This window comes from Ostrea edulis, chromosome 2 (assembly GCF_947568905.1).
Source record: "Ostrea edulis chromosome 2, xbOstEdul1.1, whole genome shotgun sequence".
Classification (NCBI taxonomy): domain Eukaryota; kingdom Metazoa; phylum Mollusca; class Bivalvia; order Ostreida; family Ostreidae; genus Ostrea; species Ostrea edulis.
In genome coordinates this window covers 31,475,874-31,489,374 of record NC_079165.1, presented here as the reverse complement: position 1 = coordinate 31,489,374, position 13,501 = coordinate 31,475,874, and the positions used below count along the sequence as shown (strand labels likewise).

Sequence of the window (13,501 nt, the reverse complement as noted above, 5' to 3'; positions counted from 1 at the left end):
CTCTATGGAGCGCCAAATTAACATTACTCAAATAATTGAAGATCTCTTCAATTATTTGAAGATATCATCAATTCATTTGATGCGCGCAACAATTTAATTAAAGATCTCTTCAAATAATTAATGATATCTTCTATTCTGCATTATTGCGCGCATTAATTGAATTGATGAGAGCATTAATTCTTCAGCTGATTTGATGCTCGCTTTAATTGAATTAATGATCTCTTCAAATGAATTAATGATATCAACAATTGAATTGATGCGCGCTACAATTCAATTGAAGAGAGCAATAATTGATATAATGCACGCATTAAATCAATTGATGAGGGCAATAATTGAATTGATGCGCGCATTAATTCATTTGATGAGAGCAATAATTGATTTAATGCGCGCATTAATTCAATTATTGCTCTCTTCAATTGAATTAATGATATCTTTAATTCATTTGAAGAGAGCTATAATTCTTTTAGAGAGAGCAACTATATAATTAAAGATATCTTCAATTCAACATCTCCACAATTGAATAAATGATATCTTTAATTGAATTGTTGCTCTCTTTAAAAGAATTGATGCGCGCATTAATTCCCTATATAAAAGCATTGTAAATGATTTAAAGATATCTTCAATTGAATTAAAGAGATCATCAAATTCTTTATACCGAGCTCTAAATTAATTATTGCGAGCAATATTTCTACTAAATTGATGCTCTCATCAAATGAATTGAAGAGAGCAATAATTGAATTATAGCTGCAATAATGTAGCCCTATCCAATTTTTTTTTATTCTGACGTTTTCGGGATAGGGCTACAATTCCATAGGATCTCCGTAATGGTGCAAAATAATTTTATGAATAACCGATAATAAACTCTGTGTATTAGTCCCAAATGTTGTTTACACCAAAAAGAGTACCAACTTTGTGCTCGGACTTGTCTAATAAAGGTGTTTTTCATTAAATATAATGTACAGCATGCAAAATTCTTCGTCTGCTCCGCCATGCTTGTTATCGCGAGATCTCGTAGGTGGATCTAATGAAAAGCCTAAACATTGACAATCAGCGCGAAAATGTAGTTACTCGAGCCACTTCGACAAAGAAAGGAAAATCATATTGTTGCAGAAAGAATTTACACTCTGCTGTTCGGTTTTTAACTTGATATTAAATTCAAACCTTTTCAATACCCGACGAAATAGCTTTCGCCTCCATACTTGTCCATTGATGTAAATACTACCTTATATGGCATATGCAAATGACTTGACAACCGGAAGTTGAAACTTCAGTACATCAAACATGGCGCACAAATATGAATCGAGAAATTGGAATTTATCGAAATTGTTGAAAACGGTAGAATAGAGCCTCACAAATCTAAAGTTGCAGGTTGTAAATTTATATATTGACTAAGAAACATAGAATATCATTTTATTTACGTAAAGAAAGTCAGGAAATGTTTAGAATGAGCGCAAATGTTGCGGGAGTGAATCACTCCCGCATTTGCACCATTACGGAGATCCTAAGGAGTTGTAGCCCTCTCCCTAAAAAAAAAAAAAAAAAAAAAAAAAAATCAGAGAGGGCTACATTATTGCAGCTAATTGAATTAATGCGCGCATCAAATCAATTATTGCTCTCATTAATTGAATTAATGCGCGCATCAATTGAATTGAAGAGAGCAATAATTGAATTGATGATATCTTCAAATAATTGAAGATATCTTCAATTATTTGAGTATATGTTAATTTGGCGCTCCATATATCTCTCTAAGTGAAAGAGATATCTCTTTTTGTAGAGATGGCAAGGTACGTTTGGGGCCAAATTTGGCCCCGCGTCCAAATTAAATGATATTCCCCAAAATTCTTTCATATGGTGTATACTTCCATAAAATGGTTATGATGTCTTCGTAAAAAGCTTTACTTATGTATAATACATATGTAAATGCAGTATAGTTTACGATAACGTGCCATTTTGACGTTACGTCGCGTCTTGAACAAGAAAGCTATGTCATGAACTCAATATGAAAATAATCCAATTTATGTCGCCATATGCTTCGAAGGAACACGCACTAACCAATGCTACATTGGATTGTATATGTAGTAAAAAGAACATGAAAGTGATTCAGAATATATGTGAAAAGAAATATTATAAAACGAACTTTTTTTTTAAAATTCAACATATGGCAATGCGACCGAATGTGAACCTTATAGGATGTGATAAGATTTACAAACAATGTGATAAGTTCTACACAGGAGTTGACACTGACACCATGATAAACCTAACAAAAAATAATCTTGTCGGTATTATATTCAATGGTTTAGCATATACACTTGCATCTATTAATTACACTCTTTATTTGAACAAAAATATATATAGGCTCCTGACAATTATCTTTATATAACAAATCTTTCAATGCATTAGTATTTACGCAAAGGAAAAAAGTTTGAATCATAAATCATATCATTGTCTCAAACCACGTCCGAAGTCCGCATGGGAGAGGATCGTATATTTTTGACCCCCCTCCCCTTCTACCTTTTGATACATGCCGATTTAGTCGGAGATATGAAAAGAACTTTGGTTTCCCTATCTAATAAATCATTCAACAATTCCTTTTCGGCCAGTTTCTAATGGTGAATGAAGCAGAGACTGTCTATTAACAGTACCAAAGTCAATCACTAAGACAGTGCATCAGCATATATAATGCCGTCAGTCAAAGATATTTATATTTTCCAGCAATTGTCAAAATAATGAAAGGTGTAAGATCTAATCAGTTTTTGACACTAAGTTTTTTCACTGTACTAGTGAAAAGGACTACTAGAATCTATAATTGACTAGTCCTGCTGATTTGTGACTAGTCCGGCTGCTGAAAGTAGACGGCCGAGTCGCGATGCGACGAGGGGAAGAGTTTGAGAGGGGTTTGTCCCCTCTTAAAGAGGATGGGAGTCCGGGGAAAAAATCTAGATGCAAATTGTTCATTTGAGACAAATAAATGAAAATTTTATGACCAAATCTAGCCTTTTTTTCCTGAGTCTCTCATCAAACCATCATATGTATGCTTGAATATCATGAAGAATACGTCGATGTTTAACATAGAACCGTATTTTGTCGAATATGATATGCACTTTTTTCAAGGATTTTTGGTGTAAAAAAAGGGGTGCGCATTGTTTACCAAATATTTTTTTTTCAGATAAACTCGGCGGTTAATTTACTCGGAGACATATCGTATGCTTGTTCACGTTGTTCACCTAATCGATCTCAAGAAAAATACTACAGAACGTAAAATTGTAGAAAATATTATACTTAACGATATGTAAATAATTAAATTATTATAAAACAGCCAATTAAGTTTTATTCGATCTTACATTCATATTAGATATTCATCATCGTGCAAAAGTGCCACGATATCATCAGACCGTGACCATGACCGACACATGTTTTTCGAAGCCATCGTTGTGTACAAGGACTTCGTCACTTGATTTTGTCAGACACATATTCAAGGTACTTTCTGCATGCTGCACGATTTCCATGGATCTGGGAATATGTGATTTTCTTCTGTAGTAAATGACACGCGACTGACGTACTTCATCTATCTAAATGCAGCGAAATTTCGGAGAGTTATGTTTGAATTCTTCATTTCACTACCGTCTCCAAATAATGGTAGTGTACGATTACAACACATTGAACAATTGTTCAATACTTTTACTTTATTTCTATAACGTCGGCTATTTGAATTATTTGAAGTTTAAACAAAGAAAATATCGAGTGTTCAAACTTTAATGCTACAAATATAAATAGGCGTAGCTTGGGTTCGAATATTACCGAGGCAGGGGGTCTGGGGGGCTGTGCCCCCCAGAAGCTATCGACATAAATGATTTTAACAACGTAAAAGGTGAGTTTTTTTTTTTATTTTACCGAGGCAGCTGCCTCGGTTGCCTCAATGGAAACTACGCCACTGAAAATATCATGCTTTGCTAAAATTAATATTTTAGTACCGCGCTGTATTCAGATTCCTGTGCTTTGTTGAAAACTTACATTATTTCCACAAAGATTTCTAGTGAAATTTTGAAAAAAGCCAAGAATACTGCTTGGTTAGAATGTTTACATTAATCACCGGTAATTATGTACAGTGTATATTGGGGAAAGGATATCAAACAATCGTTCCAGTTTTATACAAATGATAATATTGTGCTCTGCTTTAGTCCTCATTACTTTGTGCACAAATTACATGCAACTTTAATTCCAGAGGGGAGGGGGGTGTCCGGACCTCCGCTCTAGATCCGTGCATGATTCAGATATAGTCATTAAGCGGTGTTTTGTGCACATGCCACTAAATGCTAAGTGACCGACGGTGAGTGGGATTGTTAGAGTGTAAATGAAGCTGAAGGAAAAGAAAGTTCTCCTTATGTGTGAAAATCGCGTTATAATACTTCAACACCAGTTCCACGATTTAATGATGAAAATAGTAACCAATGACTAGCTATCATGTATTTTTAAATAAGACTATATCACAGAACACGTGCGGCAGTTATCAATTTTTATAAACAAATAATCATTACAGCGACGTAGCAACAGGGGAATTTGGCCCACGTTCTTTTGTTTTGAGAATGTAGTTTTTCCATAAATTTTACATGCGAATTTTGATTTATCCCACCCCCCTTTATGGTAATACTGAATGCTTGCGAAAATATAAGTATGAAACGATTAGAGTTGTAGATCTGTTGACATTGATTGCAAATGCAGTCAAGTCGTTCGTTTCTACTAAAAATGTTTTCTTAAGAAATGTTTTTTATCTATTTTTTTTTTTTTTTTTTTTTTTTATACATGTAATGATCGGGGTTCACCGGGTTTTGTCCTCTTGGAACACACAATACAAGAGTATACTTTATCTTTTAGCTTACAAATGAGTAATAATTTAGATATCTAGATACTACATCGTTCATCTCACCTATTCTCTGTTAATCGGCCCATTTCATTTTGTCAATTTGGAAAAAATATAATTCTGAGATAAACCTGAAATCAGGCTTTTTATTTAAGTTTAAACATTCAACAGTACATATCATAAATTGCTGGACTCGAACTTAAGGTGTTACAATAAAATTCTTCCTTGAAAATATAGTATAAAACATATGTGTAATTTACGTGATCAAAAGAGTGGATGAAGTTCGTGATGAAAATGTATTTGAATTAACAACTTTTGATACCAATTATAGCTTCCTAAAATAAGTTAAGCTATTAAGACGTATAAAACAGCAACATTGGCAAATTTCTACAAAGCATATACATTTTAGGAATGTCTAAGTTATGTATATATCATTTTGTGGGATTAATCACGGTTTCACAGTTTATCATTCTCACGAACAATGTTTCATATGTCATTACAATAAAAAAAGATGGATAAGAAATAGAAATTATAATAATTTGATCGTGTTTATGCAAGTTATTTCATCTTGATACTTAAACTGAATGAAAATTTGCATAAAATAATATGATAACGTAAATTACACATTTCAATCAAAAATAACATAATCTAGCTTTATTATGAAATTTCATTAAGTTAACCGAAAATCTTCATTCATTCTTTACAATTATTGTTATCAATGGGCAAATCTGTAATAAAAAATTGTACATAGACAACGGGATACCACTAGAGTTTGCCTAAATTTTAAAGAACAACTATATTCTATTCCAAAAATCTTGAGAAAATACAATTAATCTAAATATTTTCAAAGCAAACAGAAAATATGATAGTTTTTAACACTTGAAAACATATATATTCGCAATATTTTTGGCAAACCGTCATTTAAACATAAGCTTTATGAGAAACCCCTTGTTTAACACTGATAACGTAAGTTACAAATCCGGAACGAGAAGCATGAAAACGATGTCCTGGAACACTACATTCAGTCCTTCGAACGAGTATTTTGAATAATTTCAATGCCTGCAGCATTCAATTTCAAACTACGTCCTATTCTACCGATTTTTTAAGGGTAGTTTATTTTACAGATGACATCATAGTGAGATATATCAAGTATGTTTGCGGGTTTTGGCCATTTATATGTACTGTGATATGTAGAGCGTCCACCACTCACTCTGAGAAAAGATAATTCATATTCTCCATCTCCTTGGTCGATAGATTTTATTTGATCTACATGCCACTTTTGTTCGTAGGAAACAACTATCCAATCTCCCTTTTCATATCGCAGCGGACTTCTATTCTCGTCGTATTCAGATTCAGTGGAAACAATGGTAGGACTTGTAATTTCTGCATTTGCTGAATTAGATTGCAATTCCTCGTCTTCCGTGGAATGCAATCTTGACGTTACCTCTTGTCTCTGTTTAAGAATGCTTCCATTGGTACCAATATGGTCTACACCATTTAAACAAACCTCGCAGTAGCAAGAGGTAACGGAAGTGCGGATTCTCCCCTTTTCCAGTGCAGAGACATGATGGACTTTCATCGTTCCTTTCAGAGCTATTAGGTTCTTATTCAGTTCTGCTAACTTTTGCCTAGCTGAATCCGCTTGGAACGAAGAAACAAAAAAAAAGTGTAAGTTGCAGATTTATGGTGGCCTCCAACATTAACGTAGAAGTCATTGGCATCTTGGACAATGAATTTTTCTTAATTGTTTAATACCCATGTCCGCTGCCCGCTTTGCTGTTCCGCCGACACCATCACATGGTCCCTTGCCGTGACCCGTTTCAAAATAATTCAACGGGTCTGGGACACCAAGCAAGTTAGTGTGGCCAGATATTATGTAAAAGGCCATTTTGTTGCGATACTGAGAGCTGGGACTATCTGTCCAGTAATGAATGTAGGTGAGATTCGGAACGATCTCCCTCACCTTCTTTACAATATCTTTCAGAATAGCATACACAAGTCATATGTTATGGCCCAAATCGTCAGATACAACAACGTAGTTCTTATGTTGTAGGATGTCATCCTTCTTCAAGACATATTAAAACAAAACAATGTATGTCAAAATCATTACAGAACATGGAAGTATTTTACCTGTAATTTACGTTATGTGAAATGTTAACACTCCAGTAAGAGAAATGAACAATTCAAACGTGAAATATTCTATAGCAAAGACATTCAATCTCTGGCCTTCACTTATGATGAGTCTATTTTTATTTCGTCTTTATATTACGTGAAAAATATGAGAGCAGGTGTTTATCATGTAATTTACGTTAGGGGGTTTGCGGCATTATAATTCTTTAATTCATGCGTTCAGTACACTGTACTACCCCTATTCTTGATACAAAAGGCATACAGTTGAAGAACAGAACGCATATTGGGTGTTAAAATAGGATTAAGGCATAAAAATTGCGAAATAAAAACAAAGGTATGATGTTTTTTCCTTCACTTTTCAGAACATGTGCATTGCTTTTCCCATTTAAATTGTACATTCCCTTTAACTGATATACTTTAATTGGCTTATATGATTTATATGAACTTTTTAATCAATACCAATCAATTTGACATATAATTGCTTGCCGATCGCCTGAATGAAACACTGTAATGTTACCTGTCGAGATGGTAGTTTTCTGTTGACCTTGAATTATGTACCAAGAAAATCTCTGGTGAATACCGGAAATAATCAGCGCCGACAGTTATACGGAAGGAAACCTGACCCGGCCATGCAGTTCCGAATATAGTAAACTAAGTTACTAACGTATGTTTGGGCATTTCTTTCAATGGACATATCGTAAATTACGAAACGTAAATTACATTTTGATAATCTTTTAACTTGAAAGCAAGATAATCATTCGAAGAAAACCTATTTAGTGTTTTAATTTTTCGCATATGGTGTCGTCTATAAGAGGATCAATGTTTTTTGTATTTATCTCACTGCATGTATTAATTATACGCCTAACGTAAATTACATTCTTAAAAAATCTCTACTAAACAGTTCTAAAGGGACATGATTCTGTTTAACGCATTGCTGATACACTTACACTCGTTCTATCAAATACAAGTATATTAAGTTACGTCTACAAAAACGAGGTTTTTGTATAGACAAATGTATATATTTTCATAGTTGAGGGCAATTGATGCTTCCATAACGTAAATTACTGATTTTTGGCGACATGTTTGAAACTCTGTTTAATCGCATCAAATAGAATTATTGATGGAATTTGAATTAATTTCATATATTTCTATCTTTTACGTTTCATTTGATAGGAAAACATGCTAGATACATGGCATAATTAATATCGAAATCAACATTTGAAGTGAATATGCTTGTCAGGCGACATCCAGATAGCGCCAATTACCGTTTCTTCAGACGTCATGTTTAGTATTATTTTCAAAGACAATCTTCCCTTTCTTGGTTTCAGAGAGAAGATGGACATATAATGTTATGAAATTTATGGCAAAACAGTAAGATTATGAGCCATTTGTAGAAAAAAAATGATCGACGACCTTCTTATATAAATTCGGTACGATTAACAGAGAATAGGTGATCTATCAACTACCAACATTCACTCTTATAGCAGGGTTACATTAATTGCGTTGATATCATTGCGTATCTATATCAAACATAAAATTGGAATCGGAAATATCAGTGTCGAAGATTCCAATTCTCTGATCACACACTATCTTCTTCAATGCAAACTACGTAGAGTCTTATAAAATTTAATATGCTGTACATATGCATATTATTTATTCATTAAGATTGTATATATGAACACCATCAACGTTGGAATTTGTATTACAGATGAACGTGGGAAATGGTTAAACGTTAAATTTAATAGTCTGCTCATTTAACAACCAAGTCGAAATTTTGACTTTCAACATGATTAATTTGTACACAAAATATCTTTGTGGTTGTTGCATGTGCTCTATCTTTAAAATGGTTTCAAAGGCATAAAAAACGGCTAATTTCGGCGATTTCGGTAAATCATGTCAATCGGAGATAAGGAAAATGACGTCACAGAACATATTACGTCACTAATTTCCACATGTATCACCAGGGCCAATGCCCTAGTGCATAATCATAATGATTAAACCAAGTGAAACCACATTTTAAATTTATCCTAATTTTGTGGTGAAATTTGGGCCTTAATGTACCTTGCTCTTAAGAGATATCTCTCATTTTAAAGAGATATCTCTTTAAAATAACAGATATTTCTTTAATTTTAAGAGATTTCTTATTTTTCGAATAAATAATAAAAGGGCTTGTCATATTAAGAAAACCTTTTGTCGTTTTGGAACTTATATTTGCTACATTGCAACATTTGCATCGGTTCTCTATGATATATAGGCGTACTGGTGATGTAGTTTAACTGGTTTTAATCGATTTATTTTCAAGACTTCCTGGTATTTTCGGATAGGTTTATTTAGATCTGTATTGATACGGTATTTTAATGATAAAATGCTTTCTTTGGTTCGTTTTAGAATCTGTAAAACGGGAGATAAAGGTCACAAACATGGCAGAAGAAAGAGTATAGGTAGCGGGTTTTATAATGTGTGCGGCCTTCATATCAACAAACCAAAGAAATGCATCTTATTATTGGCATATTTCTGAATTTTATTTTTATACTAAACATACTTTGAAATATACATATTATTGATCTGTTCAGCTGAAAATCATCTAAGTTTGCTCTGTCTCCATATTTGGTACTGATTTTAATGGAAAGGGAAATAATTCAAGAACGTATAAAATAACACATATAATAAAGGTAAGCGTGTTTTATTACACTTATTCAAATAAAAGGTTAAAAAATAAACCAGAAAACATATTTTCAAACAATGTTGCGAAGTAGGTCGCACAGTTCGTGGAATTTGCTACAATGAACATTTGCAAAGGATCTCAACGAGCAAGATAATAAATATAGGCATACTGGTGATGTAATCTACCTGGGTTGAAACCCAAATCTATATCGATTTTAAAAAGACTTCCTGGTGTTTTCTGACAGGTTTATCTTGATCTTTATTGATAGATTCGTGTGATGACATCATCTTGAGAGTTGGAGACATGCATTCAATTCACATGAAGAGCATAGATTGCAAAGAATATATTGTGTGTCATATACATGTATATTCCACTACAGAGCAGATCTAATGTGTAGAACTTTCTTATTTTATCACCTCTGTAAAGTCGGGTCACTATTTACAATATATTGTTTATTCATTGGTTACAACAACATCATCCATAAGTAATAACATATACGGCTATTTGAAAGCTTACGCAGAACCACAGCATCAAAAGTCCCAGATTGTTCATCATTCTTATACCGTACATTTCGTTGTCGGTTCCGCAACAATTGCAGAAACATGAAAATGCTTTCAGCAGAGGCGCACACCAAGTCTGTGGCGACCATTTGCAGCTTCTACAATAAAGAGTGCAGCAACAAAGTGGACAGGGCGTGTTGCACGTGCAGCACACTTCTTTTGGCTTGATCCGACAGAAGTATTCCGGGTCTTTGCAACAGGCGCAGCGCCACCAAGTATTGCAGCATCCGCCGTTTGCAGTAAGCCCACCAAAACTGGTAGCATAACGCGCCGTCATGGACACGGTCGCGCTGATGACACTTAGAAGACCGTACAGGGCTGTGATTCTCCCGTCGGAGTCAGGAGGGATATTACATTTACAGAGGGAGAAAAGGGATATCGTAAGACCTATTTGTGGAAGCTCCTCGAAAACTAGAACAAGCAAAACCTCGCTCTGTCCATTCAACACTTGAAATACATTAGGTTTGCATGTTTTGATGATCTCGCATCCAATATTGATTATTTGAATGATGGAAAGTAGAGATCCTATCAAGGAAAACGCTGTCAAGGCTATCCATACTCGTACTTGGTTATAACATAAAGTGTGGGTTATGGTAGTGTTCCAGTCTGGATCAAATGCTAGGCTAACATTTACATTATTTTGACAATGCATTGCGTTATCGGAAGGGAACAGGGACAAGTTTTCGGTGTCGGCAGAGCTGACGAACAACCAATCCATTGATAGATCCCAAATGATGCAGAAGATCACTATTATTCGAGCCAAAACACTAACAGTGAACACCGGCCCTCGTTTTTTGTCATCTTCCTTTTCGCGGTCTGGACTTGCTTTTGTGACCCAAGAGGGTCGTCCATTGTCCTCTCCTGGTACACTGTAATGGTTGTATTCGGACGCCGTGTATCTGTTGCCGTCGTACATGATATATGCGGACTCTCGCGGTACAGAAGCCACGCTCTGAGGACGCTGGCGTTCAATTGGGTTTCCAAAAGCCCCGGAATTTCTAGCGCTGCTAGCCGCCACAAATCCATTATTTATGTATCCTTCCTGATTTTCGTGAAATCTGTTTCCGTATCCATCCTGATAATGTCTTTGATTTGCGCTCACACCAGCAAAGCTGTTCCGATTTCGTGCATTTGCAATTCCAGGCATTGCGACATACCTTTTATCTATTTGATGACCAGCGGAGTGGTAATCGGGAGACGGGTCCCCAGTTTCTGGCCTTCGGTAGTCTCCGGAATCACTAGGGGGGTACGCGCGACCGTTGACGGCCCTTTGGCGTCGCATTTCCTTCATTTCTAAACTTGCCGGAGAGTTAAAGTTTTGTTTTTGGTACCAGTCACGTGTAAAGTCCTGACGGTCCATGGTCTCCTGTAACTGTAGTCTTCTCTAACTACTGATCTATGTCTTTGTAACGCTTTATTGAGAGTACTGTGAGGGTAACACCCCGGAATGCTCCTTTTCTCTTCCTGTATAACCAATCGACAGGTGCTTGAGTATACTAGGATTTATCGTGCAGATAAATGCCCAGCATATGTAATCTACCGATAACGATTACTCCAACACACCTTTTCTGCAAATCAGGCCGAGGACAAAGTACAATTATTTACTCAATTTGAAAGGTAGTGTCACTTGCAGTTATATATGACCAGTATTAAATCGTAAGACTTGAGGATTTTGTTTCCTTGGTTGCATGATTAATGCATTTAATCTCATAGCAGTCCCTAGTCAAGCATGTTTTGTTTTCTGTTTAATTGTTAGTAATCATAGGTCAGAACCTTCGGCTGGAATTCTCTGACTTACAAGTATTTACTTCCTGGGATATTCTGTGGATCCAAGACTGGTGTTGATGGATAGATTTCTCTTTTGACTTGCATGTACTTTATCCAGTTCAGTTATGAACAATATCTACAGCAACTGGAAAATCAACATACATTCATTAAGACATATACATGTGGCCATGTTTTGTTAGATATACCTTCATTTCCGCTACTACAGCTCAGTCGCGAATATTTGACGCCGTGAATATAATACTCTCGGACGGGTTGTTTACAGCTGATTCGCAAACCAAAACACTAGTTGATGCTTTCCTCTGATTAATGAAATGAGCACTGATGTGTAAGTTACCGCTGAATACATCATAATGCATGTATGCTATCCAAAAAAAAACCCAAGTCTTATGAACATGCGATTTCGCCCCTTTTAAAACGCATGATTTTACCTTTTCAATTCAGATTATTGGCATGCTTTAAATAAAAGCTTCAAGCATGGTCTGTATAGGTTGTTTTCGAGAAAGATTCTCAATATATACACGATATTGATAAATAAAATCGTATACTACAGTAAGAAATTCTGACTTCGCCATTACGACTCTATTGGTCATTGCATTCTTTGAATGAGAGGACAGAGTCTCTTTCAAGTGTGCGAATACATATAGTATGAATATATTAGCTTGTATACGACACGGAAGCCGATAGGTGTATAGAATTGATATTCATTTAACTGGCGGCTGCCACTTATTTTAACTGGCGGCCGCCACATATTATCTGGCGACTGCCATATAAATTAACTTACGGCCGGTAATTTCAAAAACAATTTCATTCATGTTGCTGAGTGAGTATTTTTATTTAGAATAGTATGCAAACACGTAGCATCGTTTTTCAAAGTGCAGGGACAGTCGGGGAGAAATTGTCTTCTACAATTGTTGACAAGCAGAAAAGGAACCTAAAAATGTCTCTTTTGCCCAAACTTCGTACTCCTAAATTGGAGGTTTCCCCGTTCGTCATTCAATTCATCAGTTCATTCATTATTACATTTTTACCTTTCATTACCACAACAATGCTCTTAATTGTATATCACATATAAATTACTAAATATTGGAGAGGGAGATTACAGGGATTGCACCCCTTACATTTTGAGAGAGAGAGAGAGAGAGAGAGAGAGAGAGAGAGTTGAATAACTGGCGGCCGCCATATAAATTAAGTGGTGGCCGCCACATCAATTAACTGGCGGCCGCATCTGCAGTTAAATTTAAATGAATATCAATTCTATACCTTGGCATCTATCGGCTTCCGTAATACGAGGTGTAAGTGAAACCTAAAAGCAATCTAAAAAAAACAACAACTCACCTTTCCTCGGGCTTGGGAGCAACTAAATGTAAATATAGACTGATAACTGCTTATCTTACGAGTTTTCTTGGAATTGAAAGAGCATAGTACATGTACATAAACTACATATCATAATTGTGAGAGGGGAATCTATGCATAGAAAGTCTGTAAAAAAAAAAAATTAAT

The 13,501-nt window shown here is 35.2% G+C and overlaps 1 protein-coding gene across 1 annotated transcript; it reads right to left on the bottom strand.

Moving 5' to 3' along the window:
- Positions 1–9,655: 9,655 nt before the first annotated feature.
- Positions 9,656–13,366, bottom strand: LOC125680677 (uncharacterized). Its single transcript, XM_048920390.2, has 2 exons — positions 13,337–13,366; positions 9,656–12,125 (listed from the first exon to the last, which is right to left on the bottom strand). Exon 2 carries the CDS (start codon positions 11,571–11,573, stop codon positions 10,128–10,130), a length of 1,446 nt encoding a protein of 481 aa, XP_048776347.1. The 5' UTR covers positions 11,574–12,125; positions 13,337–13,366; the 3' UTR covers positions 9,656–10,127.
- Between the last annotated feature and the right edge of the window lie 135 nt (positions 13,367–13,501).